Source organism: Vigna unguiculata, chromosome 3 (genome assembly GCF_004118075.2).
Source record: "Vigna unguiculata cultivar IT97K-499-35 chromosome 3, ASM411807v1, whole genome shotgun sequence".
Lineage (NCBI taxonomy): Eukaryota > Viridiplantae > Streptophyta > Magnoliopsida > Fabales > Fabaceae > Vigna > Vigna unguiculata.
Window position 1 is genome coordinate 2,248,389 of NC_040281.1, and position 26,286 is coordinate 2,274,674.

Here is a 26,286-nt window from a genome sequence, read left to right on the forward strand (position 1 = left end):
TTATTTCGGTACTAAACTACTTAAGGATTTTTAAACAGTATTATGAAAATTATGTTTCAAAATATATTAAGTATTTTGAGAAAAACTTTGGAAATTGATTCACAATTCACCTTGAAAAACTAGAGAGGACTAAATTAAAAAAGCAACTGAAATAAATAAAATAATATGCAGTTAATAGGAAAGGTGTGTAAAACAATAATTTGGAGGAAGAAAGGAATGACATCCTTTTACGGGTCCAATTGGGCTCCAATTGGGGTCCAAGGCCCATTCGTGAATAATCAACAGTCCGAAAAAAATATTATTTTCTTGAGTTTCAGTTTGAGTTGGGCCACAAAGATTCTCTATCGCCTATTGGGTCAATACTTTAAAAAAAGTGATAAGGGAAAAATCAAAATTGTTAATATTATATATACATAATAAATCTTGTTTATGTTAGAATATGACTGGTTATTTGTTTTATTAATGAATGGGATTATCACTATGATGAAATAAAACATTATTTAAAAAATAAATAATAACGTTAAAGAATTTTCATATTTTTATTTTATTCAAGAACCTTAATTTTACTTAATTTTAAAAATTTAACATAAAAATAAAGATATATAACTGATGGCTTAGAATATTTCACATTATTTTCGTTCATTTTCCTTTTTAATATTTGACAACTAAAGACAAGTGTATCAATTTTCGACAGTGGTTTTGAAAATGTTTTCCAAAATTCAAGCAAACATGTATTTTTCTGCCATTATATAATGAAACATATGAAGCTTGAAGTGAACAACTATTTTTTTTTTCTATTGTTAGATAGGATCTACTTTAGAATGATTTTTTTTATAAGTTTGTTATGAGAATAGAAAATAAGATAAACTTTACATACATAGAGCTTACAAATTTGAAGATAAATATTTAGTGTATTTGATAAAGTAGAGAATTGTATTTGAAGATAAATATTTTTTAATATCAATTTTAATCTTAAAGTATAATTGAAATAACTTTTCATGATAAAATATTAGGATAAAATGAACTTAGTATTCTTAAAAATTAAATTCAAATAATATACCGCAAAGCATAAGTAAATGCATTTAAAAAAAACATACTTTAATTTTAAATAAAAAATATAAGTACATATAAAATGAAATTTTGAACTTTTCTTAATTGCTATTTTTTTAAAATAAATGTTTTAATTAGTTAATTTTAAAAAAATGTATAAACAAAATTAGTAGCTTCCGCGAATGTAGACATTATCATATACTTGCCTATATTTTTCTGATTAATAAAAAGACAATTAAAATACTTATACTGTGTATATTTACTAAAAATTATTTATTTCATATTTGTTGTAGATTTTATCCGTTGAGTTTGTAAAATCACAATTTTTTTTCCTTCCCACAATCATCAGTTGTTATTACACTAAAAACTTGTTAGAATTTATATATATCATATTGTATAACTTAATAAATTGTTAATAATTGTAGTTGAAACTTTTCCATTGAAACTTATACAAACCCTCCGTATCCAATTAAAGTAAAAGCTTATAATCATGAGTACTATTCAAATATTTATTAAATAAACTTTTATTAAAATAAAAATTAAATAAAAAAATCATATATTATAAACATCTTAAAAGTTCATAAATTTGTTCCTGTACTTAACAATAATGAAGAAATTATTATAACATATCAATTATAAACTAAAGTATCAAATAAATTAGAGTATAAAATAATTAAAAAAGAAGTATTTATATACTTTCTTTTACCTATACCCATTCATATTTATGTCCAATCACTTCAAATATTTCTTGTAAAACATTAAAACTAATTAGATAATATCTGCAAATACCAATTTCTTCATAACCACTTTATAATGTAATATTATAATTATAACATTTCTATTTTATTTTATTTTTCTCTCATTTCTTTCTATTATTTTTTACAATATGTTAAGTTATTTTTTACCGATCACCAAGATTTACCTTTGAACAAAAGCTACTAATTACTTAAAGTTACCTGCATACAAATCATTCTGAATTAGAAATCTGAAATCCAAGATGAAAAATTGCTTAATTTTGATCTCAACACATCGAAACGAAAGAAAATTTGCAATCTCTTTCCTTCCTTAACAATTTCATAGAAAAAAAATACAATGTCATTGTCTTCAAATATAATTAATTACTATGTAGGGAAGAGAAGAAAGTTTTTGTTATTGCTTAAAACCAGATTACACTGTCTAATGACAACAGATAGCATATAGTTGATAATCACACAAGAAACCTAATTTATTGTGATAGGTATTTCTGTAAAGTATACATATATAGTGAAAAACAAATTAAAAGAAGAAGAAGAAGATAATTCAGCAGCTCTTCCACACTCAAACAGCAAAGTTGGTGCGAGAAAATGATGTTTTTTTGTTAAAAATGTCCGTACAGTGCATCACTGGGTCGATCCACTGATTAGTTTTATGCGACAATCACAACGTGTGAAACGAAGCTCAAGAAACCAGTTCATAACAGCTGGCTTTATATACCATTTCAATTCTCTCATCATCAACTCTTTTTCTAGCTACATTCTTTTATTCTTATACCAAGTCTCAAACATTTTATACGTCTCATAAAAGGAGACACATTTTTTCAATTTTTTTACAAGCAAAAATTACTTGTTTAATTATCATTTCCATTGATTGAAGCAGGCGCAAATAATTGGTTATTTAGAAGAGAGTGACAAATTAATAAAATAGATTAAGAAAAGAAGTGTTTGTGATATTAAATCCTCGGAACATGTGTGGAATCTTTGGGAAACAATAAACAGATGGAAACGTATATGCATTCTATATGTTTGTGTTAACTTCAGCAGTCAATAATGCAGAGCTGTTTCCATCTTTCTGTTTTTGGACTAATCAATATCCATTACAGATAAATTGTCAATTTAGAGTAATGAGCTGTAATTAGTAGAAACGCGGGGACCTGTTAATTTTCTACACTGTTCTTCAATCTGTCATTGTTTTATCTCACCACCTTTAACTTGTCTTGTTTTAGTTCTCCCTTTTTTTTATTGTTTATCCTAGATAAAAGTAGACACAACTGTTTGCCAATGTTTTTGTATGACACGCATAATTACTAATAACTATCACGTTTATGAGGTATTGTTCGTTTAGGAACGGTATAGAACTCCGTTACGATTTTGCCTTTAAAAAATGTTTTTGAAGAATGGAGGAAGGAAAGAGTATTTAAACTGCATTTAATTTCGACTCCTAAGTGATGTGAGACTTATCGGATATATCTTAACAGTAACCTTCTTTTAACTATGTTTCATAATTTTTTTATTGTTTATCCAATAATTAATCTTCTTTGATGTTATTTTGATGAGTGAGTTGTGTTACACCATGCAAGGAGAGAGAGAGAGAGGAATCTCACTGTGCATTTCATGTATTCATTCATTAGTAGTATCTCAGTGATAATTACACACTTAAACTATATGATTCGATGGTATTGAAGGTGATTAATGTATATAATTGCTCACTGATATTTGGCGATATGATGAACTCAGCAGCTATAAACTATTGAAATGATTGCAATAAGAAGGAAATTAGATATTGATATTGATGAAATGCAGAAAGAGAGTGGCGAATAGAAGACCCAGTTTCCTCATTTGCACAATCATTGTTGCCAAATTTTCCATGTTGCTTTTGACTTTACAGAAAGCGATTACTAGGAAGAGTACCTCTTTGAAAATTAGAAAGCCACTTCGAGGAATCATGTATTAGAAAATTGAATGATTGTCAATATAACAAACATAAAGTATGCATATAGTGATCCTTCGCCTCGACCAAGTGGTGCCACCATTTCGTTAAAACTTCTAGGTAGGGCTACTCCTACCTGTACTAATGTATCTTACGCAACTAGCTCTAGGAAATTCAATGTGAAAAGCAATTGGTTTTGTTATTTTACGATCTAGAATATTACAACATCAATGAAACATGAGTCTAATATTTTTGAAACCTTGGAACTAAAACTGTAAAACAATAAATTTATGAAATTATGAAGTATCTCTAATCTAAAACTTAAGAACAATCAATTTATACATATCGGTCTAACTTTCTTTTCAACTGGTTGGAGAATAACTCAAAGTGCTGCGCTGGACTTTATTAAGTTAAAAACTTCATTATAGTACTGCAATATTTTAGTGATGCAATCTATCTTTTCATGATATAATATTTATCTGAGATATAATAAGATTGGTCATGATCGAAAAAAGTAACTATAATGGCGATTTTAGTTATCACAGTATTCATGAGAAAGCTAACAACAACTTTAAGATAATGTAATGATGGGAGGAGGAAAGTAAAGAACACTTGAAAAGATTTGTTTGGTTTAGGATGAGAGGATCAAAATTCATCCCTACATTCCAATACTAGAGGATTTAACTTGGTGATAAATATACCAGAAACAAAAACAAATTACACGATAAAATTTCAAGATAAGTTAAAATACCAATAAAAATATTAAGATAAATAATATACAGACATAAGATCTATAAACTTTTTATTTTAAATTTTGAATTAAAAAAAGTGTCTTAATCTTTTAAACTTGTTCTAATTGATACCGAATCATTCGTAAAAAGATTGTTAAATAATTTAGAATATTTGGTATATATATTATTATTGTTGATAAATATTTTCAAGTATATATTCTGAATATCCTTGAATTGATTCTGACCTGTGAAATAACCTACCTCGTTCTTTACCCGTTGTCCTTTTCCACATCCAATATAGGATCAAGTGGATGGTCCAATTTGGTAAAAAAAGAAGCAAATATTGCATCCATGCCTCCTCAGAATTGGATAATTTTATAATATTTTAACACAAGCTATTTATATGCAAAAGGATTAGTATCGTACTTTCACTAAAATTATATACTATAGTAATTGTACTCGATCCAAAAAAGCATAATGCAAAAAGTGATCTTTCTACTTCAAGAAACCATGAACTAATTTTTTATCAAACACTTTGTTATTGGATGCAACTCTTTCTAGTGGCGCACTGCTATATGCATAAACATGACTTTTGGCGTTTGAATGTGAGTGGAAATAATTAATGGTATTAATTATAAAACTAATATCTATAATTAATTAGCCACTCAATTAAGGAACTCGTCTTTTAGAGATTGATCTAACAAGACCATTAAAAATACGTAAAGTAGTAGTTAGTACACATGAAAAGGTACGATAGAAAAATAGTTTGTTAATTTTATGGCTAGAAATCATTAACTAATTAGAGAGTGATTGAAGATAAATTATAATATTTTGTGATGATTATTGAAATTGTAAAAAATAATTAAGCATGGTAACAATATTGAAGAAGATTCCTTTGTATGATAATGCCAAATGAGTGTGAGTTAGATGAGGGCGTATATGGATGTGTCGTCTTTCTCATGAATTGAAAGCTTAAAGAAAGCTCCAACTTGCTTTTAACTCAATTTCTTAAGCCTCGAGATACAATAATGATATTAAAATGAGTAGCTAGGTTAGTAGGAAAAAGCTAGGTTCATCAAGATAAATAATTATCCAAAATTTCTGCTTTCATTTGCAAACTTTATTCATATATTAGGAATGTCCTCATCAGGAATCACTTCTTTATTCAGTGATTCTAAATAATGGAGAAAGGTCCTATATCCATGGCAAAACCAGATTTTGCATCATGCGTCTATCATTCGTTTTCACCTTCTTTTTCTGTCTCCCTATGGTCTTATCACATTATTTATCACATATAAATTTTTTTCTGCCACACATTTTTAAATAAAATATACATTTTGATTGGTACGGTGAGGAATGATTACCAAAAGATATAATATCAATAAGACATGAGTTCAATTTACACATAAAAGATTGACAATACTCTAATTCAAAAATTTAAAATAATAAGTTCATAGCGATTTTTTTTCCTCACATGGTACTTAACTTTTTCATCTCTACTAAATATGAAACTTCAACTTATACTCAAAAATTTTAATACATTTCCCTTGTGTTTAGATGAGGGCTTTTTTCAAGAAATTTAATTGTATAGTATTTGAATTACTTACAATCGAATTTCTTTCATTTATTAAATAGTTTGTTTGGATGGAGTAATTGAAATATTTTATATTTCAATTTTCTTGTTAGAATAAAGCAATTTAATTTCTATTTTAAGGCAAACTCAACTCTATCCTTAGCATGAGTTGAGTTAGCTTAACCTTTGATTCAAGACGATTTGTCTTGATTTTCAATTCGGATCAATTCACAAAGATTCAACCTGAATTAACTAGGCTCAACCTTCATCATGGGTTGACTTGGCTCGCCTATCGACCTAGTCCGACTCGACTTAACCTTTAACACAAACTAACTTGACTCGACATTCGGCAGGCTGACTCGGTTGGACCTTCGGCACAAGCCGACTCATCTTGACCTTCGACATGAGCCAACTTGGCTCTCGACACATGCTGACTCAGCTTGACCTTTAGTCTAGTCTAACTCATTTCAACCTTCAATAAGAGTTGACTTGGCTCGAATTTCGACCTGAGTTGACTCAACTCAACTTCAATTTGGGTTGACTTAACTTGACTTTAGCTTTGACCGATTCAGCTCGATCTTTGGTCATGGTCAATGGGGTTGTACCTTCGTCTCAGATCTACCAAGTTCAACTATTAGCAAGTGCTGACTCGACTCGACATTCCTTCCGTGTCGACTTAACTCGACCTTCCTTCCGTGTCGACTCGACTCGACCTTCATCACGTGGCAACTCAACTCAACTTCTGTGAGTGGAGGGAAAATAACTAGAAATGTAAAGAAAAAATAAATAAATGAGACAACAACATATGTGACTTAATAAGAAAAGGAATCAATAAAAAATCTTTAGGAAATTATATTTTTAACATAGAAGGGAATTTATTATTTTGTGTTGAGTTAAACAATTCAAGTTGAGAATTCTCTACAGTTATTTTCAAACGGCAGAAAGCCCTGATTTGAGCGATATGTTCATTGCTTAATTGTTTGTAAATTATAACCATAAGCATATATGTTTTCTTTTAATGTTTTTTTTTGTAGTTCTTATATTTGTAATTTCTTGATGTGATGTGATTAATAGTTTAGAGAAAAACCAACAGGGATTTTATTTAATCTGCTTTTCAATTTAGGTAACTGTATGCTCTGACGTTAGAGTGTATTGACAAACTTAAACAATTGGTGTTATATGATAATACCAATAATCATTCTACACAGAAAACAAAAAGTAAATATTAAGATATTATAATTAAGGGTAGGATAAATAACGAGATGCATTTAATAACTTACTTAAAATTTAATTTGTAAAACAAAATTAAAAAAAAAAAAGAAGTGATTATTTATCAACAACCTTGTTTAATAACTATTAAATCAAGAGTTAATAAGCCACTTTACTTTTTATAGTTAATTAATGAGCGACTTTACTTAGTATCTGACTAGAAATACTCTTTGTAACCGTGTTATTCTTTCTTGATGTTTTCCTTTTCTTGCAACTTATGTATTTTTTTTCATTTTTTTAATTGTACGAAAATACTTAAACAAAACCATTACAATAACAATTACAACTATGACTTGGTATGAAACAAGTACTTAGAAGTAAGAAAATATAACCCTCTTGCAATGAAATTAGTCCACTACTCTACTATATATATCAAATGTTTGAATAAAATGACCAACCCACAAAATGGTTTAGTGTTTTGACTTTGAACAGTATTACCAAGAATATTCTGGCTAAAAACCTTAAAAGTTTGTCGTAATCTATGAGTTGGGATAAAAAAAGAAAAGTTAAAGTGAAACTAATTATTGATCCAATTTAATTAGTTAATTAATTCAATTACTAAAAACATATTATAGTTTCATTATATAAATATAAATAATAAGTTTTCAGAAGAAGTAAATAATTTACGAGTCACCACCATTTCAGTTTAAATATACACTTTCAATATAAAACTAAATTAATTAGGCAAAATTGTACCATATAATTTCTAGCCATATATATAGATAGATATATATGGTTTGTGTATAAATTTATCTGGAAAGTCAGAAGTTTTATGATTTCATCACGTTCACTTCACGCTTTTAAATAACAGTGTGAATTTGATATGCGTTTTGCAAGTCCCTTCGAATAATGAAATTTTGGTTGACTGACACAACTTTCAAAGTCTTCCTTTCCTATAATATTTCTTGAGTCATACAAAGACCAACCTTGATTGAATGAAGAGAAATTCCTGATAGTCTTGCTTTTACACTCTAATTCAATATTCATGATGTGTTGAACAAGAATATGCATATGGAACAAATTTAAAGAAAAATAAGAGAAGAATATATATATATATATATATATATATATATATATATATATATATATATGATTTTATGGTAAAGTTAGAGCATATAGAAGGTGCAGAAAGAGAGTTCTATAAATTACTCTGCTACAATATTATATAAAATTATAAGTTGAAGGTTAGATATAGATGGATCCTGTGTAGTCCCAGAGGACATAAATGCTCCAAATAAGATAAGGTATCCCTATCTTTATGATTTTTTATTTTTTAATAATAAGGAAAAAAAAAAGTTGTAAAAATATCCAAGAATAAACTATATCCATCCAATAAAATTTCGTGGGTGTGACTACATTTTCATTAACCCCACACCCTACTCCATCATCATCATCATCATCATATATACCTTCAAACCAAACCATTTTTCTGCTCTCTCTATTTCTCTCTATTTCTCTCTATTTCTCTATAACATACACACACTTACATGCATATATAGATCATAAAGTTTGGTTTTTGATTTGAGGGGTTTCTCAGAAAATCTGAATAATGGGGAGAAAGTGCTCGCATTGTGGAGTGATAGGGCACAATTCAAGGACCTGCACATCTTTGAGAGGCTCTTCTTTCGTTGGGCTTCGTCTCTTTGGCGTGCAATTAGACACTTGTGTTACCATCAAGAAAAGCTTCAGCATGGACTCTTTACCCTCTTCATCATCTTCCTCATTTTCTTCTTCAAGATTAACCATTGATGAAAACTCCGACCGAACCTCTTTTGGGTATCTCTCAGATGGTCTCATAGGTCGAGTTCAAGAGAGAAAGAAAGGTATATCATTCATTTTCTTTCTTTCTTTTATTCATCTTTCCTACCTCTCAGGAAAATCTTTCATTATACTTATTACACTACTTTTCTTTTCCTTGATTCTTGTCTAGAATCTACCATTTCATTAAATAATACCCAACATTGGTGTCTGTTATGCATATTTATCAGGAGTGCCATGGACAGAAGAAGAACACAGAATATTCCTTGTCGGATTGGAGAAGCTGGGAAAGGGTGATTGGAGAGGAATCTCCAGAAACTTTGTGACAACAAGAACTCCAACACAAGTTGCAAGCCATGCTCAGAAGTACTTTCTCAGATTGGCAACTATAGATAAGAAGAAGCGACGTTCGAGTCTCTTTGACGTGGTAATTATCAATGTTCTTCTTTAATCTGATTTCAAACTAAACGTGATTTATGTTAAAGTGATTTACTTTTTCACTTTTGCTTCTTCTGCTTTGTCGTTGAATTAACAGGTTGGTAGCAACAACGTTGGAGGTTGTCATGAAAAAGATGAGTCGAAATGTGAAGTTAAGAATAATGATGCGACTCTGTCGTTGCTAGGGCGCATAAGCTACTTTGAACAAGAAACGAAATCAGATTATAATAAGAAGCAAGAAAAGCTTCATCAAGTTCCTAATCTGGAGCTTACTCTTCGTTCCTGCTTGGGACAATTAGTGTGACTTATATAAATCAGTGATGTGTTATATATAAATGCATATAAAAATTGTCTCAGGAATTATTAATGTACCCTTTTATCTGTTCTCAAGTGTCAACTCATATGGTCAAAGAAACACATTGTTCTTTGCAGCAATTGTAGTGATAGTCGTTATTAGTCCCTATTATCTGTGGAATAATCAGATCCTTTATATATAATGGTTGACTAAAATTATACAACATATTTATATGCAAATAAAATCTCTGTGGAATCCACATTTAGGCTACGTAATTAATGAGATCATTCACATCGAATTAGTTTGATTAAATAGTGTTTTAGACTTTCACTCAGAGCCCAAACCATTATCAAGAGTATATATGTATCTCTGATGTTTGTTATTTTTAGTAAGGGATTCAGTGAAAGAAAGAATCACTAACCACAGAAAAACCAAATGTCCGAAATATCAAACATTTGGATCAATGTTTTATAACTCATTTTGAGCGTAATAACTCTTATATAAGTAAATCAGAAGAGATAAATAAAGAGAAGCTACAAATTCTTAAAAGGGACACCTAAAAATTCAATATTGCAGATTATTTCCTGATAGACCAGACAAAAGAGATGACACATGATACAACTTTTTCCTTGTAAATAAAGTGATGAGCCAAATGGAAAGAGATATCATTAGGTAAAAATTCCAGAAAAATAACCCATAATTGTTACTGATTAAGATAGAAAAAGGTTGACCTAAAAAGAATAAGTACACATTACAGTTTTTTCTAATTATTATAATAAAATTCATCATCTTCGCTCACGTTAACATCAGTTAAAGCTCGGCAAACAAGATATTCTTATTCTTAAATAATTTTTTCTCTTTTTCTCATTAATGACATTTGGCATGTAATTCATATATATATATATATATATATATATATATATATATATATAATTGCAAACAAATTATGCATATGCAAAGGTTTCGATAAGGCAAATTTTGTTTCTGGAAGAAGAAATTGGAAATTCAGTAGTTATTACTATATATTGGCTTAAGAAATGTCAAAGAGAACTTATCCATTTTTTTTTGTCCCTCGCGCGTGGAATACTATTTTTTTTTTCGCATAAACAGAAGAAAAGTAGAACGTGCATTGCACTGCAAGTTGAACACTAAAACTTGTTAATTAGTAGTTTTCTTAATTTAACATAATTTAACAAAATTGAGTGTTTGACAACAGATCACACCCATATTCTGTAAATATTTCAGATCCTTCGTAAGTGTGGTGCTGATTTCTTCTACACTGTCAAAGTTTTAGAGTCCTTCACTGCTGAACAAAATAAATTTAACAAAATTAGACAAGTAAGAGTAATCAATAATTTTTATTTCACTACCAAAAACTGCTTAAGATATTACTCGTTCGTTCGTACGTATTCATAAAGTTTTAGTTGCAAGTTGGTGAAGGCTGTTTCTTCTAGGAACTTCGTTTCTGTGATTCTGATTTGTGAGTACAATTAATGAGTAACAACTTTTTTTTTGTGATGTGATTCGCAATTAACATGTTTGGAAGTGACGAGAAGGGAAATCCCTTTCATGCACATTATCTATATATATGTATGTATATGTAGCCGAAGATAGATACCAGCATTGGCACCATATACCATATGCTTCCTCTCACATCATTCAAAATGATGATGTGGATGTGCAGAAACAGACTCGTATGCTTTTCAGAACAAACCATATGGCCCCCCACATCAACACAGACATTTTTGTCTTCACTATGCTACCTTTCTCGACCATAAATTTAGTAAAACAAATCAACAACATACATAGAATCACACTCCTAAATGAGCCAAATTTTCGATCTGCTTTTATTTCCAACAAATTATTACTATCCTTCTGATAGGTTTACAGAGAAAAAAGGACACGCTTACTTGAAATTCTTAACAGAAAAACTTTCGATTTAAGGATCATATTGCACTCGTTTGAATCAGTTTTAACTATCGACTCTGATACCACTTGTTAGTTTTATAAAGGAAGTTTCACTTGGGAGATAAACACTAATGAAACCTGAATCCAACCATATATATATATATATATATATATATATATAAAAGATATTGACACACTCTCAACCAAAAACCTTAAGACAATAAGTTTATAAGTACTTAAACTCTACTTGGATATCCAACACCTACTTTGACTCACTATTAATCGTATGTTTTCTTTTACTTTTTACAGATCCCTTAATTTCTCTGTGTCTGAGTTTGATTTTGTTATAATTTAATTTATGAAATTAATTTTCTAAGAATCAATATATATTTAATTTTTAAAATTAATTAAATAGTAAAAAATGAAAAACAATTGATTATTGTTTCTAATTCCTTAATTTCATGATTGATTTTCTAAGAAATTGTGTTTCTGACTTGACAGAACTCATTTATTATCTGATATATATATATATATATATATATATATATATATATATATATATATATATATATATATATATATATATATATGACATGACTGTCATTAACTTTTGTAACAAACAATTGGTGTATTCATAGGCTGACTTTTTCTTTTTGATGTTCTTGTCAACCAGATATGTTTTTTCTTGGTTTTATACTTTGATAGAAAAGTGTAAACAACTTGGTAAAAAAAATCAATCAAAAGATTAGATGTTATAACACTGTTGTTACTTTAATTAGCTTTTCATGAACACAAATTATATGTATGAAGTATTATTGATGATAGAATGTTATATTATTGTGAGAGTGAGTATATAGTAAGCGAAGAATATATGATTCATACTCATGTTGATTATAACTGTGAGGATAAGGAAAGAAGCGAAATAAAAGCGCGTCCACAAGATTTTGCAGATAATATATGCCAAACAAACCTGATATTAATTGGTGCATTTTTGGTAAGATCCATTCACGAGGTGTTGCGTGAAAAAATTCATTGGATGCGAATGTGTTTCTTAATTAAATGCTGTGGAAGCACTTTTTCCCTTCAATTTCTCAGATACTACTATTAGCTTTTAAACTTTGAAAGTAAAACTACTTACCAAGAATATTAATACATCCCAAGTTTCATTAAATTTAAGTCTGAATCCTACGAATGTTAAAAATTAGAATTTAAGTCTAATTTAATCTCATAAAACTAATTTGTATGATAAAATTTGTAGCTTACTTGTATATTTTTAAATTGTCTCATCTTTGGTATGGAACATCTGACACAAAATTATCTTAATATAATACAATTCAATAATATATAATATTGATAAATAACGACAATATGAGTAGCAAAAAATTTGAGAAACTGGCGTCATGAATAATTTGATTACAGAGGTTAAGTGAAAGAAGCTTCATGTGTTGAATGGCGTAATTGTGGTGAAGTTCATATGAAAATATTATTGGAGTTTGTTAACGCGCTTCTTGAATCTTGAATCCTTGAACTTTTAGGTCTACGCCTATATAATTTTTTAAACAGCAAATGTTTTTTAATAAATGCTTTTTTTTTTGTTTTTTAATTTGATTTTCTTAGCCATTACATAGATCGATAGGATGCTTAGCATTTACTTTAGCAATTAATTGTGTGTCGAATGTATTTTAACCAATCGAATTAATTGTTAAATTTTATAAAATTATTCTGATAATTTTGTATATTAAAATTTTAAATAAAAATTATTGATTTGTTTGAAAATGCATCTTATATTTAAACTGCCCGAAAAATTATAAATTTGTTTATTTAATATGATTATGTGATTAAATAATAAATATTTAGATGTAAACCTAGTAAATGTTTATAATGGACATATTTATAGGGGTGAAAGGTTAGAAAAAAAGTAATTTTTTTATCATAATACGCATACACCATTAAAACTTTTTCACTTAATTACTCTAACATAAGGATCAAATGACACATATAAGGAAAGTGTTGTTGTTTATGACTGCACCTAGAAATTCTCAAAGGAAAACAAAACAAAATGTAAAATTAATTGGAAGAAAATGAACTTTCATTAACGTGAGAATACAAAGTAGAAAATCAACAAATCTATAACTAGTTTAACTAAACATAACTAACTAACTTTACAAAATAATGCAATTGTGAAGAAAATAGAATAAGTTATTTAATCAATAAGATATTTTTTTAAGTAGGTACGTTAGTATATTTTCTTAAACATTTTTTCTTATCATTACAAATATCAGTATGAAAGCAAGAGATTGAAAAAAAAAGATAGATGAGAAAAACTGAGGGATGTATCCTATATGTAGAGCTAGTGAGAGATGAGAGATTAAAGTTTTTTTTAGTCAATTTCTTTTTTGCATTCGAGAGGATGAAAGTTTAATGATATTAATTTTAAGTTATAGTTTTTATTATCAGCTATAGCATCTCAGAGAAAAAAAAATAACTCTCACCTTTGACTTGATTGAGAAAACTATAACCTAGTTATGAGGGAGGAACATAATATGCAAATTGATGTACTAAGAGAATATATCAAGTGTAGTCGCCATGGATGACATTCAGATTTGTACAGATAGATAGTAACAAAAGAAGAAAACAAGCTTATTAGAGTGTAACAATCAGTGTTTAAATTAATAAAATTATCCTAATGTGTACAAAGGAAAACTAAGATACATAAACTCCGTAAGAAAAACATGGTTGTGGAATTATCTTCAACATTCATAAGCATGACATGGGCAAAGGAATATCATTGAAGGACCACCTTTTTCCTTGGAGCAAAATAAATGCTGCCATGTTCTCCATAGACGCCTACCTCGTTCCTCCTTCTGTCAATGTCGTTTTAAATATGCAATTATGCCACTCATGACCTAGCAAGTTACCACATACCATTAAGTTCATACTACAAACCCATATGATATATATCCGTCACAAAATATCACCTATATAATACCATAAAAAGTAAAATGCATAAAAAAAAAAAGAAAAACTGGGTTAATCACAGCTCATGCAGTTTTTCAAAACGAGAAATTATTTGAGTTTATGGTGTAAGAATTAAACGTGGGTATCTAGTTGAAAAATGAAGATAGTAAAAAGAAAATGCATTTTAAGGATTTGTTATTGTGAAAGAACAAAGGTACAATATTTTGGGCCAATGGGAGGGATCCTCTGGTTGCTGCATTTGTTAAAATATGGAAATAAATGAAGGGGACCACTGACGATTCCCTTTTGGTTGATGTTGAATTGTGAATGAACAAAAATGTGGAACAAGTAACCTGCTAAATAGTGATTGGATTTGGAAGAGACCAACGTCACCGGGCTTCCAACCATTCATTCTTAGACCCATGATATGACAGCACATGCTTGTGCTTAAATGATGAACAGGGGATTTAAATCAAATGCATCAGATGCCAAAAACATCAAACCAAACCCCTTCTGGCTTTGTTAAAGTTGTTCCAATGCGTTTTGTCATGTCTGTAAAATTTGAATCAGGTACATATAATGAATGTCATTGTCCCTGTGTGGCTTTATCACCACGTACTGCAGATAAATGCATTTCAATACACACAGAACCCAGAGATATACTCCTACATACACCACATATCCATTTATTTTGTTATATTTACCTCTGTCTTATTGAATCGGATTAAAAATAAGAGAAAATACTCAAAATACACTACGTATGTACTGAGGGTGTAAGGAATTTTTATAATTAGAAACCATTATGTATTTCAGATTTTTCCAGTGACTATTTTCAAAGTAATACTATATATTATGAACAAGGAAAACATTATGTATTAACATTGCATAAAACTTTAAAGAAAAATTCTAAACTTTGGTACAAATTAACCAATCTTATAAAAATTAATCATCGATAAGAAAATAATTACTCTATAGAAATAGCTTCTAAAACAATCAAGTAACAGACATGAATGATTTTCCAAAATAAAAATGCTAGCTTCAGTCTAAGAAACCAAAATCCACTTCGCGTAAAGGCAATACTTATACACTCCTACTTTTTTATACCATCCCGAATCCCCTCTTCTGTTAAATTTTCTTTTTAAAAAAATTGAGCTTTTTTCTTACTTTGTTACCCTAGACACCGATGCGAAGATAGTATAGACAAACACCATCGAACGACAGTTTGCAATTGGAAACTTCAAACAGTTGCTGGTTTATATAAGTCGACTCAAGAAAAGACCAGCGGTTTCTTGGGCGTTGATGACGGATCAGGTTACTCAGTAACGGGTGAAGCTTGTTTGCCACAAACGACATATTTCACGTATTTGGTAATGAATTACAAGAAATGAATGGCAAATCAATTTATCTTCCATTAATAATTTCAAAAGTTATGAACATGGTACATTTGACTTTGATGACTGCCTTAAGTCTATAACTTATACAGGGAAAATTACACATTCCAAACTTAATCAACCCAAAAAAAATTGAATAAAATAAAAAGGAAAAGTGAGGGAAAAAAATTCAAGAGGATTGTATCTAAAATGAAATACACTAACTGCAACTACATATTACTTTATACACAGCAGGCCATTCACGTTAATAACATGGCCCCAGTTACTAGGTTAGTTGCTGTATCCGGTTTAAACTCCTGGCTCCCTTGGCATTCGTTTGCCATCATTTACTCTTTACTATTCCAACTATTCCAGTGCGTGTTCTGAAAGCAGAGAGTATATAAAGTATTTTGCAATGGAAAACTTTCATTTAGTAAACCTTATTTGTATTTTTTTTGGCACTTGTCCTCCCGTGGTATTGAGAAGCCGTCTAAAGCCCGAAATTTTCATTTCTGCTTCATAATATATGTGAATATTATGAATCATGAGAGCCTTGAACCATCAAAGTAATACGCTTAGCACTGTCCACACGAAAGCTGTCCCCTTTAAATGCAATCTGAGAGTAAAATCATATTCAAAAGTCAGGATCTTTTAGAAATTGAAGCAACAAAAACTTATAAATATTTATATCATTTGTCAATTATTAAAGCCATAAGATACCTCAGTTGAACTATCAGGAGGGAACCACCGCAACAATGCACCAAGATGCACAACTGCAGGAATTAACTTGAAGAGTAAAGGTGTAGTCACCTGCACTATTTCTGTTTGTGTAAGCTTCAAAATCTCTACAAATAGTTGTGAACTTAATACTAAAAACATATCAGGATTACACATAAAACTGGCTAAAGCATAACTGGCACAATAATTTTGCGTAGGACGGCCCAATGTTTTTACTAGTGATAACTTCTTAAACTTCAATCACATTTACTAGTAACTAATCCCCTGCTGCTCAGTTAAAATAAAGATGATCAACAAACAGAATTTATCTACCGAAAACACAACGCGGTTTCACTTATTCAGGCTATATGGATGTCACTTATTCAGGCTATAAGGATGCCCTGAAAGCTAATGACTGGTATTGTGTCCATCGGTATGCTTTCAGCTGAAAAGGAATGGTTCTCATACTTTTCATTTAGTCCCATTTTTATATTTTAAATTGCAGTGTAGAGATATCATGTGAAAAAAATGATCACGGTTGGAGGGCTTGAAACAATAGTTTGCCAAAGTAGGAGCAACTTGCAGCAGCATCATAATGGATATAGCAACTTGCCAAAGTATTAAGACCATGAATTTATCATATGATAAAGCAAAACTCTATAAAAGACCAGTATTTCAACATTGTTGTATGATCGATAATTACTAGTTTACTAGATATAACAAGGACCAGTAGGAGCAACATTGTTATTCTATAAAATAGTGCATGCGTACCAAACTAAGAGCTGTTGTTCCCAGGAGCAATAGATACAACTTTCCCTGCAGTAGGAATCAGACATTCAATCCATATAGTTAAAGTAACTGCAGAAACAATGCAATTACATTCACATTTTAAATTACAATAAGCACTGCCAGAAAACTGCATTTTTTTTAAAATAAAACATATTTCCTTTATTTATAAATTGCTTCCTACAATGCAGAAAGATAAATTGCTGTCTTCATAAAAACAAAGTAGCTGAAATGATTGTCTTGAAATGAAGTACATACCTCAACTAAATGAAGATTTGAAGCACGGCTGAGAAGAACAAAGGAAAATTCCCCAATTTGTGCCAGGGACATCCCAACCTACACATGTGGAATAACCTAAGGCTCTTCCGTCAATGAAATGCATGATGTAATCAACAGACAGACGTAATTGTATTAATTGATGACAAATCTTACAAGAAGTGAAGTCTTGTTGTTGTATCCAAACCCCTTAACAACAGATGCAGCTACAATTGTTTTTATAATGATCACCAATATAACAGATGCCAGTAAAATGTCAACATGATTCCAAAGGAAATGGACATGTATAAGCATCCCAATGCTGGCCAAGAACAGAGCAGCAAAAAAATTGCGAATTGGCTCAACCTAAATATTAACAACCTTGAGTAAGCTCAAAACTATAGCAAAACACGAGTCATCTCAATATATATATATATATATATATATATATATATATATATATATATATATATGCTAATGCTTCAAGAAGGTTTCCTAAAATTCATTTGGGTGTCACCACCTTACATGAATCCATGATGAAAATACAAAGTTGTATCAAGCATAATATAAAAACATTCCCATTCCACTAAACACGCTTAACATGACAAAGAACAGGATACCCAAGAAAAAAAGAAAAAACATAATAAATACTGAGCAAATGATACTCCTCAAAATGCAAGTTTACACCCAAGAACATGGTAAAACTAATCACTACAAAGAACAGACCCTAGAATTATTTCTTACTTGTTCAAGTGTATGTTGACCAAGATCTGTTGTTGATATCATCACTCCGGCAGCAAAGGAACCTAGTTCAAGACTTAAACCCAGCTTATCACTACACTGAAATGAAACAACAAATATTAAAACATTTTGTTGAAGGCACACATGTTGTTCAGGCATTGTAAATTTTATGTATAAATAAGTCAGACATGCATACATTGTCTTTATTCATAGGAAGTGAACATAGGTACTATGGAGTTGACAACAACTCTGTCAACTGAGATAGACCCCTGTTGGTAGACATACATGCATTTAAGCAACCCCTTGGATTTAGGGAAATAAAGTTTGGTGCATATTACTCGTCAATGGGAAACAACCACAGACTCATCCAAAAATTAAGGGCATTATACATTATAGATGATAAAACAGACAACTAAGAGGAATAGGTTTGGCAAGTAATGAAAGATTGAGACTTGATAGAAGACACACCCAAGCAACAAGTAGGCAGAAAGCCACTGATGCCAATTGATAAAGTTCATTCGTCTGCACAGAAAAAAAAAATAGTTAAAACCTAATGCACAAATAAACATTCAAGAACAGAGCAAAAGATCTATCTTCACCTGAGAGGATAAACTTATCATTAGCTTAAGGAACCAGGGCACACAAGTACGAGATAATATTGTCAAAATGGCCAAAAATGCAATTAAGGTCACCAATCTGAAATAACAGAATTAGTAAACCAGTAGGAATAAATGACTCAAAAAAAATACAACCAAGTACGATGAAGAAAGTTATTATCATCAGCACATCAAGTGAAGCTGACTGTCTTACGAAATTCAACAAGGAAATGGTGTATATGTTATGTAATTATGGAAGCATAATACTTGTACTTATAATTTAGATATTTTATGTGATAGAAATAAGATTTTTTATGACATTCATCTGGTCCCATATCATGGCATCACCAAAGAAGTCTTCATCTCAAGAATGCAAGATGAACAAAAAGCTTTATTCTATTCACGAGTTTGTTATCTTCTTTCTATTTTGTTGTTTTGCCTTTGGTAGGGAAGAATTTTGTGCACTATTTTATATGAATTCCTTTCTGGTAGCTCTTTCTTATAATTATAATTATTTTCTTTATAAAAGATTTTTAGAATAATTTTATCATAGTAGACAATACTGAGATTAAAATAAGAAAAGATGAAGGCAATTTATGCACCACCACGATGTTTCTCTTTATAAATTTACATGTCGAGGCACTCAATAAGTGTAGTAGAGCTTTATGCTAACATATCATGCTCAGTACTGGTACGAAGTGGCCGACTGGTCAAGCACACCAAAATTTCTTAATTCACTTGCATCTTCATCCAAAATTTCTTAACTCTCGTAACAAGAAAAGATCAAAACTATGAGCAGAATATCCCTCATGGATCAAAAAATATATTTTGAATTGGACGCAATGGAAAGACACGATGAGAATATTATGTTGCTGCGTTGGAGAACCTTGGGGTTTAATATCTTTTATCATAGATTTCATAAATTATGGAGAGAGAAGATAAACGAGGAACAATTCATCCTACAATTAACTTACGACTTAGCCATGGATACTACTCCTTGAAGAACACCGGATGTTCCACCCAAAACAGGAAGCAGTGCAAAGAGCAAACCAACGGCACAATCCTGGAAAGAACCAATAATTTCAAACATTTCACTAGAGGACAAATGTGAGAAGAAAAATCTTAACAAGGAATATCAGGGTCATTCATAGCATTCCACTCCACTCTTTTTGCACAGGTACCAGTAGCAATGTTTCAGTCATGCATGTGCATTCATTAACACAAAAATAACAGTACAAACCTGCAGTATCAGAGTTCCAATTGTAACATGACCATGAAGGGCATTGACGCTATTCCTTTCCATTAAGAATTTCAAGACCTGGGGATCAAAGAAGAGAAAAAAAAAAGCAAATTTAAAGTAAATAACAAAAATGTTAGAAAATCTGATTTCCATATGCCAGAAAAGCCTTTTTTTTGTTACCTACAGGCTACTGCTTCTACCAGCACTAGTACGTAGAAGCCTAAATAGGTTACCTTAGGTTGTACTTTTTTTCTTTATCGGTGTAAATAAAAACAGATTGTGGATATATGATATTCTGCTCGGTGTTTTTCGAAACACTCAAGCAATACATATGAATCTTCCTTGTTCCCAGCTGTGGAAATAATATATTTGAAGATAATGTTTTGTATAGATATGACACCAAAGAAGTTTGAGAACATCTAGAAAAGAAGTTTATTGTCCAACATCTATACGCCTGTGGTTAAATGCTAAACAACATAAAAAGTTTATTGTCCAACAAAGTTGCAATCATACTTGAGATGGTATAATATTGAAAAGGGATACCAAAAATCACGTAACAGTGAGGTCAGGAAATTACCACAGCTGTTGAAGACATGGATAGAAATGCACCTACAAATATTCCTTCAGATGATTTACCACCACATAACTGCAGGCAGGATTTAGGTGCATTCATGAGGAATTCCTTTACATCAAGGTGGAAATGCTTTTTGTAATAAATATTTCTAAAAGTAAAATGCATACTGAAGCTGTTATTCCACACAAGCACATAAATAAGAAAATTTGGAGTAGCCCTCCAAGGATAGCCACTGCTCGAACAACTCGAAGCTGCAAACATGAAAAGAAATATATATATATATATATATATATATATATATATATATATATGGTAAGTATGGCTGAGATAAAATTATACAAGTTCAAGCTAAAAGAAATAATAAGTGTACAGCCAACCTTCGTTGCTGAAAACTCTAAGCCCAATGCAAAGAGCAAAAAGATGACACCAAATTGAGCAACTGTCTCAACCTGCAAGGAGTGGAAGCAATATGCAAGATTACTAAAAGCAAAAATAGATGACATTCAATCATCACTTCATTTCAATATGTCTTACAGAAAGAGAGTATCCATGACACATCGTGATTCCATTCAATCAATGATTTTATTTTTGTAAAAAAATGTGGCTAGCTAAAAGAAGGAAAGGGGATATTAGTGTACATGACAAAGGAACTATAAAGGTGACATACTTGGACCATTTCACTAACAAAACTCAAACCTCCTGGTCCGATGATTGATCCTGCTAGCAGATATCCAGTTATCACCTGAAAATGGGTATGTATGGATTACTTTTTGGAGAAATATGCTAGATATATCTAGTTAAAAACAAAAAGCAAGGTTTGTAATCAAACTGGTTGTCCAGCAGAAGCAAAGGCAATGCCGCCACAGGTTGCAGACACAATGACAACCACGAGATCTGATATCAATCTGAAAATATGGCATAAAAAGGATAAGCACCCTAACTAGTTAGTAGTTGCAGGCACTCATACATGTAACATTATTAGAGAAAGAGAGAAAAAATACGAACAGTAAGTAAACCTCAAGTCTAATTGGAGAACTGGATATTTTGACTTGGGATTGGATATGATAAAGACGTTGTCCTGTAGTTGAAACAATTGGAAAATTACAAAATATTAAATCAACTTCTGACAAAAATGGTAGAATTGAGTTTTTATGCATATTGTGATGATGTGGCTGTAACAAAAATTATTTCAATGTTTGAAAAACTTCAACCTCTTCAATAGACATACCTTCCGATCAATTAAAGTTGGCATATCGTCTGCTCTGTTCTCATTTTCCAAGTTGAAAACATTGTGGAACTGAAATGACCTGATAAAAAACTTAACAAATGTCATGGTTCAAAGTAAAGTCCTCTGCATTAATATTTTAAAACTCGGTACCCTTTATGAGAAAAATTATGACTTTAGAAGAAAGAGGTGCATACTTTTCTTCTTTGCTTTCATTTTTCTTGGGGACAACTCTGGCAACAGTTTCCAAGACAGCCTGATACATTAAAAAAATATGAGAAGGACCACAGATCACGATCTTTTCAAGTGAAAATAATAAGCCACATACATAAAATCCCGTAAAAATTACAAGTGATATTTATCAAAAAAGGAGTGACCAAGACAGAGGTTCCCACCCTAAAATTCATTACCCCAGAGAATCTTAAACAAAATTTGACAAGTCATAAGTAAAATTTGAAAGTTCTTCTCAATTGTAACTTCTGTCCTTGAATCAGTTTAATGCTTTTCTAATGAATTATCATCCACTGACTTATTGCGTTAGTTTTTCAGTTTGGAAGTCATTAAACGACATTTTACTCAAAGCTACAAATCGATGCTTCTAACATAACAGTGCTTTTGAACGAGTGCAACATGGATATAACATGTATACAAACATATTATGAAGTGTTTGAATTCTCGTTTGGAGCCTCCAAAACAGACTTTCACATTTTCCAAGGGAGAAAACAGAGAAGCATGAGTATTGAGTGGGTGTTTGGTTTATTTTTTGCACACGTAAAAGCATGTGATAGTTTGAAGATTTCTGGCCAAAATCCAAACACAGAAGAACGTTATTTTGTATAGAATGAACTGTTTTCCAACTACACTGTTAAGTCCTGACCAGATTGAAGTATAGCCAAAAACAAGACACCTAAACTACCTGAATTAGGTCGCTAGAGTGCTACAGTCAATTTCCCCCCAGGATTACAAAAATTTAGAGGCAATTAAATATATCATATATCATGTAAAGCAATTCACTGCACACCTGCTGTTCAGCAACACTGTTGTTGAAACCGCCAGGATCGGTACCTGCAAAAGACTCGGCGAAGTTCACTGAAAGCATTCATTTGAATTAAACTTTCCACTACACTACTCACACGTCGTCAATGAATCAACACATTCGTCACAACGTATCCATATAAAAACATTTGGAAGTTAACAGCGTCTCATTGGTTTTTCTTCATAAAAGCCAAAAAAAGAATACAGCAAAGTGCAGGATTCTAATCGCATCACACACGTTACTACGAGAAGGTTTTACAGAAAAGGCAAGTTAAATCCAGCAGCACAATGCTAATCAGGAAATTGCAGAAAAAGGCATAAGAAGAAGTGAAACGAAACTCGAATTGAGCGGCATTTTCGATAATTCACACTGCAAAGGCATACGACAACCTCGATCCAACGAAACAATTTACACGAAAATATTTAGAAACGCTTGAGCATTAAAAAACTAAAGTGCGACAAGCTAGATCTGCGAACCTTCATTCTGCTCATTCTCGGGGAACTCTCTTTCGAGAGCCCGATCAATCATGTTCGCGAAGCTATGATCGCCGGATCTCCCAAGCGAGGCATTGACGATGGAGGTTGCGTTTTTTCCGGCGAGGAGAAACTCTGGCTCCGGCTTGGCGTCAGCGGCGAGGAGAGAGAAAGAGAATGTGGGAAGAAGCCAAAGAAGGAGATCACATAGAAAGAGAAGGTTGAGAATCGCAGGTGACGTTAACCTCATCTCCCAGACTGAGAGAGAGAAAGCAATGGAAAAGCTCTGAAACGAAACGACACCGCTGGCAGTTAGCAGCACCGTCGTGTTTGGCGCGCGAATTGTTTATCTCTTACGCGCAGAAAGATGTGACAGAGAAGTTGAGTGGGTTAGAGGGACAGGTAGAGTGCGAGTGGGAAAGTACCGAATGGTCCTCGACATTCGATGTTGTAGAAGAAATTGAAAACGGAAGTTCGAATTCGAACGCGAGAGTGGACACTTGGCACTTGCTATGCTCAACGAGGCGCGTGTTTGTCACTGCAGAGCCGATACACTTACTTTACTTCTGAGTGACTCATGCAAAGCAAGGAACGTTGCCAACAATCTACGGACACGGCCAAGAAGCAAGGGATTGAACTTTTGCTCACCTCACTTTATTGGATATTCAAAATTTCCCGTTTATCATATATTTCCTCATTTTGAACGACAGAATATTTTTGGACCATTACATGTTAACATTCTCTTTTTCATACTTTCATTTTATAATTCTAAAAATTATTATTTTATTTTAAAATCTTATTTATATTAATTTTTATTAGCTAGATACAATATTTTATTATTTAAAAGGATTGTAAAAGAGAAATAAGAGAAACTAATAAGGGTCATCAAAATATTTTTTTTAATATTTTTTATCTTCAATGAATATTTAATTATTAATTTAAGAATAGACAATAAACTAACATATATTTAATGTATTAATATGTTACTGTTTGTTCTTCTTATTCTAAATCCATATGTAATAACATATAATTTTAAGATGTAGAAATTATTTTGTATTTCAACTCGGTTTTATACTTTTTTTCCTTTAATCTTAATGATATATATATATATATATAGAAATTTTTTAAAGTACATTGGATCAAAATGAATATTGATTATGGTGTAAAAGACTGTTGAGCTTGAATGATTGTAGTGTTATTTTTAAATATAATACAGGAAAATATATTAGTAGTTTTTCTATTATTTTGGACCTGCAAAATTATCTTTATATGGAACTTATTTGAGTTATTAATGCTATGGTGTGTGCTTGGAAGGGGAAGTTCATATGTCTTTGTTTGAATGTGATTCAATTTTGCTCTCATATTTTCCTCACGTTGCGACTATTTGAAGATTCAAATATGGATTCACTTCATCCTTCACACAAAGAAAAATAAAACAAGGAGAAGAATAACAAGAATCTTTCACCACCATAGGGGTCGACATGAACATCAAAATAAATTCTTATTCTTTTTCCTCATCATGGACATCAAAATAACATTAGAGAAGAACACTAATAAGGATTTTTAAATAAGGATTTTTAAATAAGTATTTTCACTAATGAGGATCGAGAAAATGTCTAACGGGCTAGCACTTTGCACATGATTATGAGTCCACATAGACTACGCGTTAAATGAGTCGAGTTTTAGTGGATCAACAAATTCAAAATTATAATTTATCACACATTTTTAATTGTGAGCCTGTAGATCAACTCGCTTGGCCCATTCCGTACATCTCTAATTCCTAGAATTGTTTTTTTCCCTACACAATTTCAAAATGTATAATTGTTCTATCTACATAAACAAAAGTCTGATTAACAACCGAAACATGATTTTATGATCACAAATAGATAGAAATCCATCTAAAGAGTAAAAAAAATTACATGAAAAAAAAAATCACATGCAAAAGACTAAACATGTCACTTTAATAAAAAAGATATCAAAATTAAACTTATTCGAAAGATAAAATTTATTGGTTTAAAATATTCCTTGAAATTCCAACTTAGGGGTGTGAAAATTTTCTAAAATAAATGAAGATAAGAGGTGGATTGGGAAAAAAAATAATGGAAGGAATATGGTTCTGTGATGAAGAATATACGATGAAAGGAGAAAGATTGCAAGATAAGCTTTTGTCTCTTTCTTTTCTTTTATTTCTATTACTTATTATATTATTATTTTTACTATTCCTTTTTTAAACTTGTGAGGGACTAAATATGGAAAAATTATGGTGGACAAGGGGTTACATGAATTTGAACAATAACATAAATTATTTAATAATTCAGGTAACGGAGGAACCATATTATTTTTTTTAAAATATAAAATAAACAGAGAAAAAATCATTATTACAAAGATGATAGAAAATGTTATTAAACCTAAAAATATATTATATGTATGATTATACATGGTTAAAAAGAAACTGAACAAAATTATTTTAATTTTTACAAAATTTATTAATAATTTTTCATTATATTTTTAATAATGGACAATGTAATTTACCACCAAAAATTAAAAATAAGATTAATTTATGAGATAAGTGTTCTTTATCTTTTTATATGGTCACATATATGTGCTC

General features: G+C 30.7%; 2 protein-coding genes across 4 annotated transcripts; one reads left to right on the plus strand and one right to left on the minus strand.

Annotated features, from left to right (window-relative positions):
- The first annotated feature begins 8,705 nt into the window (after positions 1–8,705).
- LOC114179237 (transcription factor MYBS3-like) lies at positions 8,706–10,024 on the plus strand. Its single transcript, XM_028065502.1, has 3 exons — positions 8,706–9,131; positions 9,297–9,493; positions 9,602–10,024. The coding sequence occupies exons 1-3, from the start codon at positions 8,858–8,860 to the stop codon at positions 9,806–9,808; spliced, it is 678 nt and encodes a 225-aa protein (XP_027921303.1). The 5' UTR covers positions 8,706–8,857; the 3' UTR covers positions 9,809–10,024.
- Positions 10,025–16,050: 6,026 nt separating this feature from the next.
- On the minus strand, positions 16,051–24,286 carry LOC114179843 (K(+) efflux antiporter 4). 3 transcript variants are annotated; one of them, XM_028066317.1, is made up of 20 exons: positions 23,682–24,284; positions 23,191–23,234; positions 22,367–22,425; positions 22,173–22,251; positions 21,961–22,022; positions 21,774–21,849; positions 21,612–21,686; positions 21,322–21,393; positions 21,112–21,195; positions 20,948–21,016; positions 20,371–20,448; positions 20,105–20,193; positions 19,134–19,230; positions 19,003–19,056; positions 18,538–18,633; positions 17,971–18,159; positions 17,797–17,874; positions 17,524–17,568; positions 16,756–16,808; positions 16,051–16,651 (listed from the first exon to the last, which is right to left on the minus strand). In XM_028066317.1, exons 1-20 carry the CDS (start codon positions 23,926–23,928, stop codon positions 16,597–16,599), a joined length of 1,701 nt encoding a protein of 566 aa, XP_027922118.1. In that variant the 5' UTR covers positions 23,929–24,284; the 3' UTR covers positions 16,051–16,596. The 3 variants fall into 3 exon arrangements, with proteins under 3 accessions (XP_027922118.1, XP_027922117.1, XP_027922119.1); XM_028066316.1 differs by having other exon boundaries at positions 16,756–16,845; positions 23,682–24,281; XM_028066318.1 differs by lacking the exons at positions 16,051–16,651; positions 16,756–16,808; positions 17,524–17,568 and having other exon boundaries at positions 17,796–17,892; positions 23,682–24,286.
- Between the last annotated feature and the right edge of the window lie 2,000 nt (positions 24,287–26,286).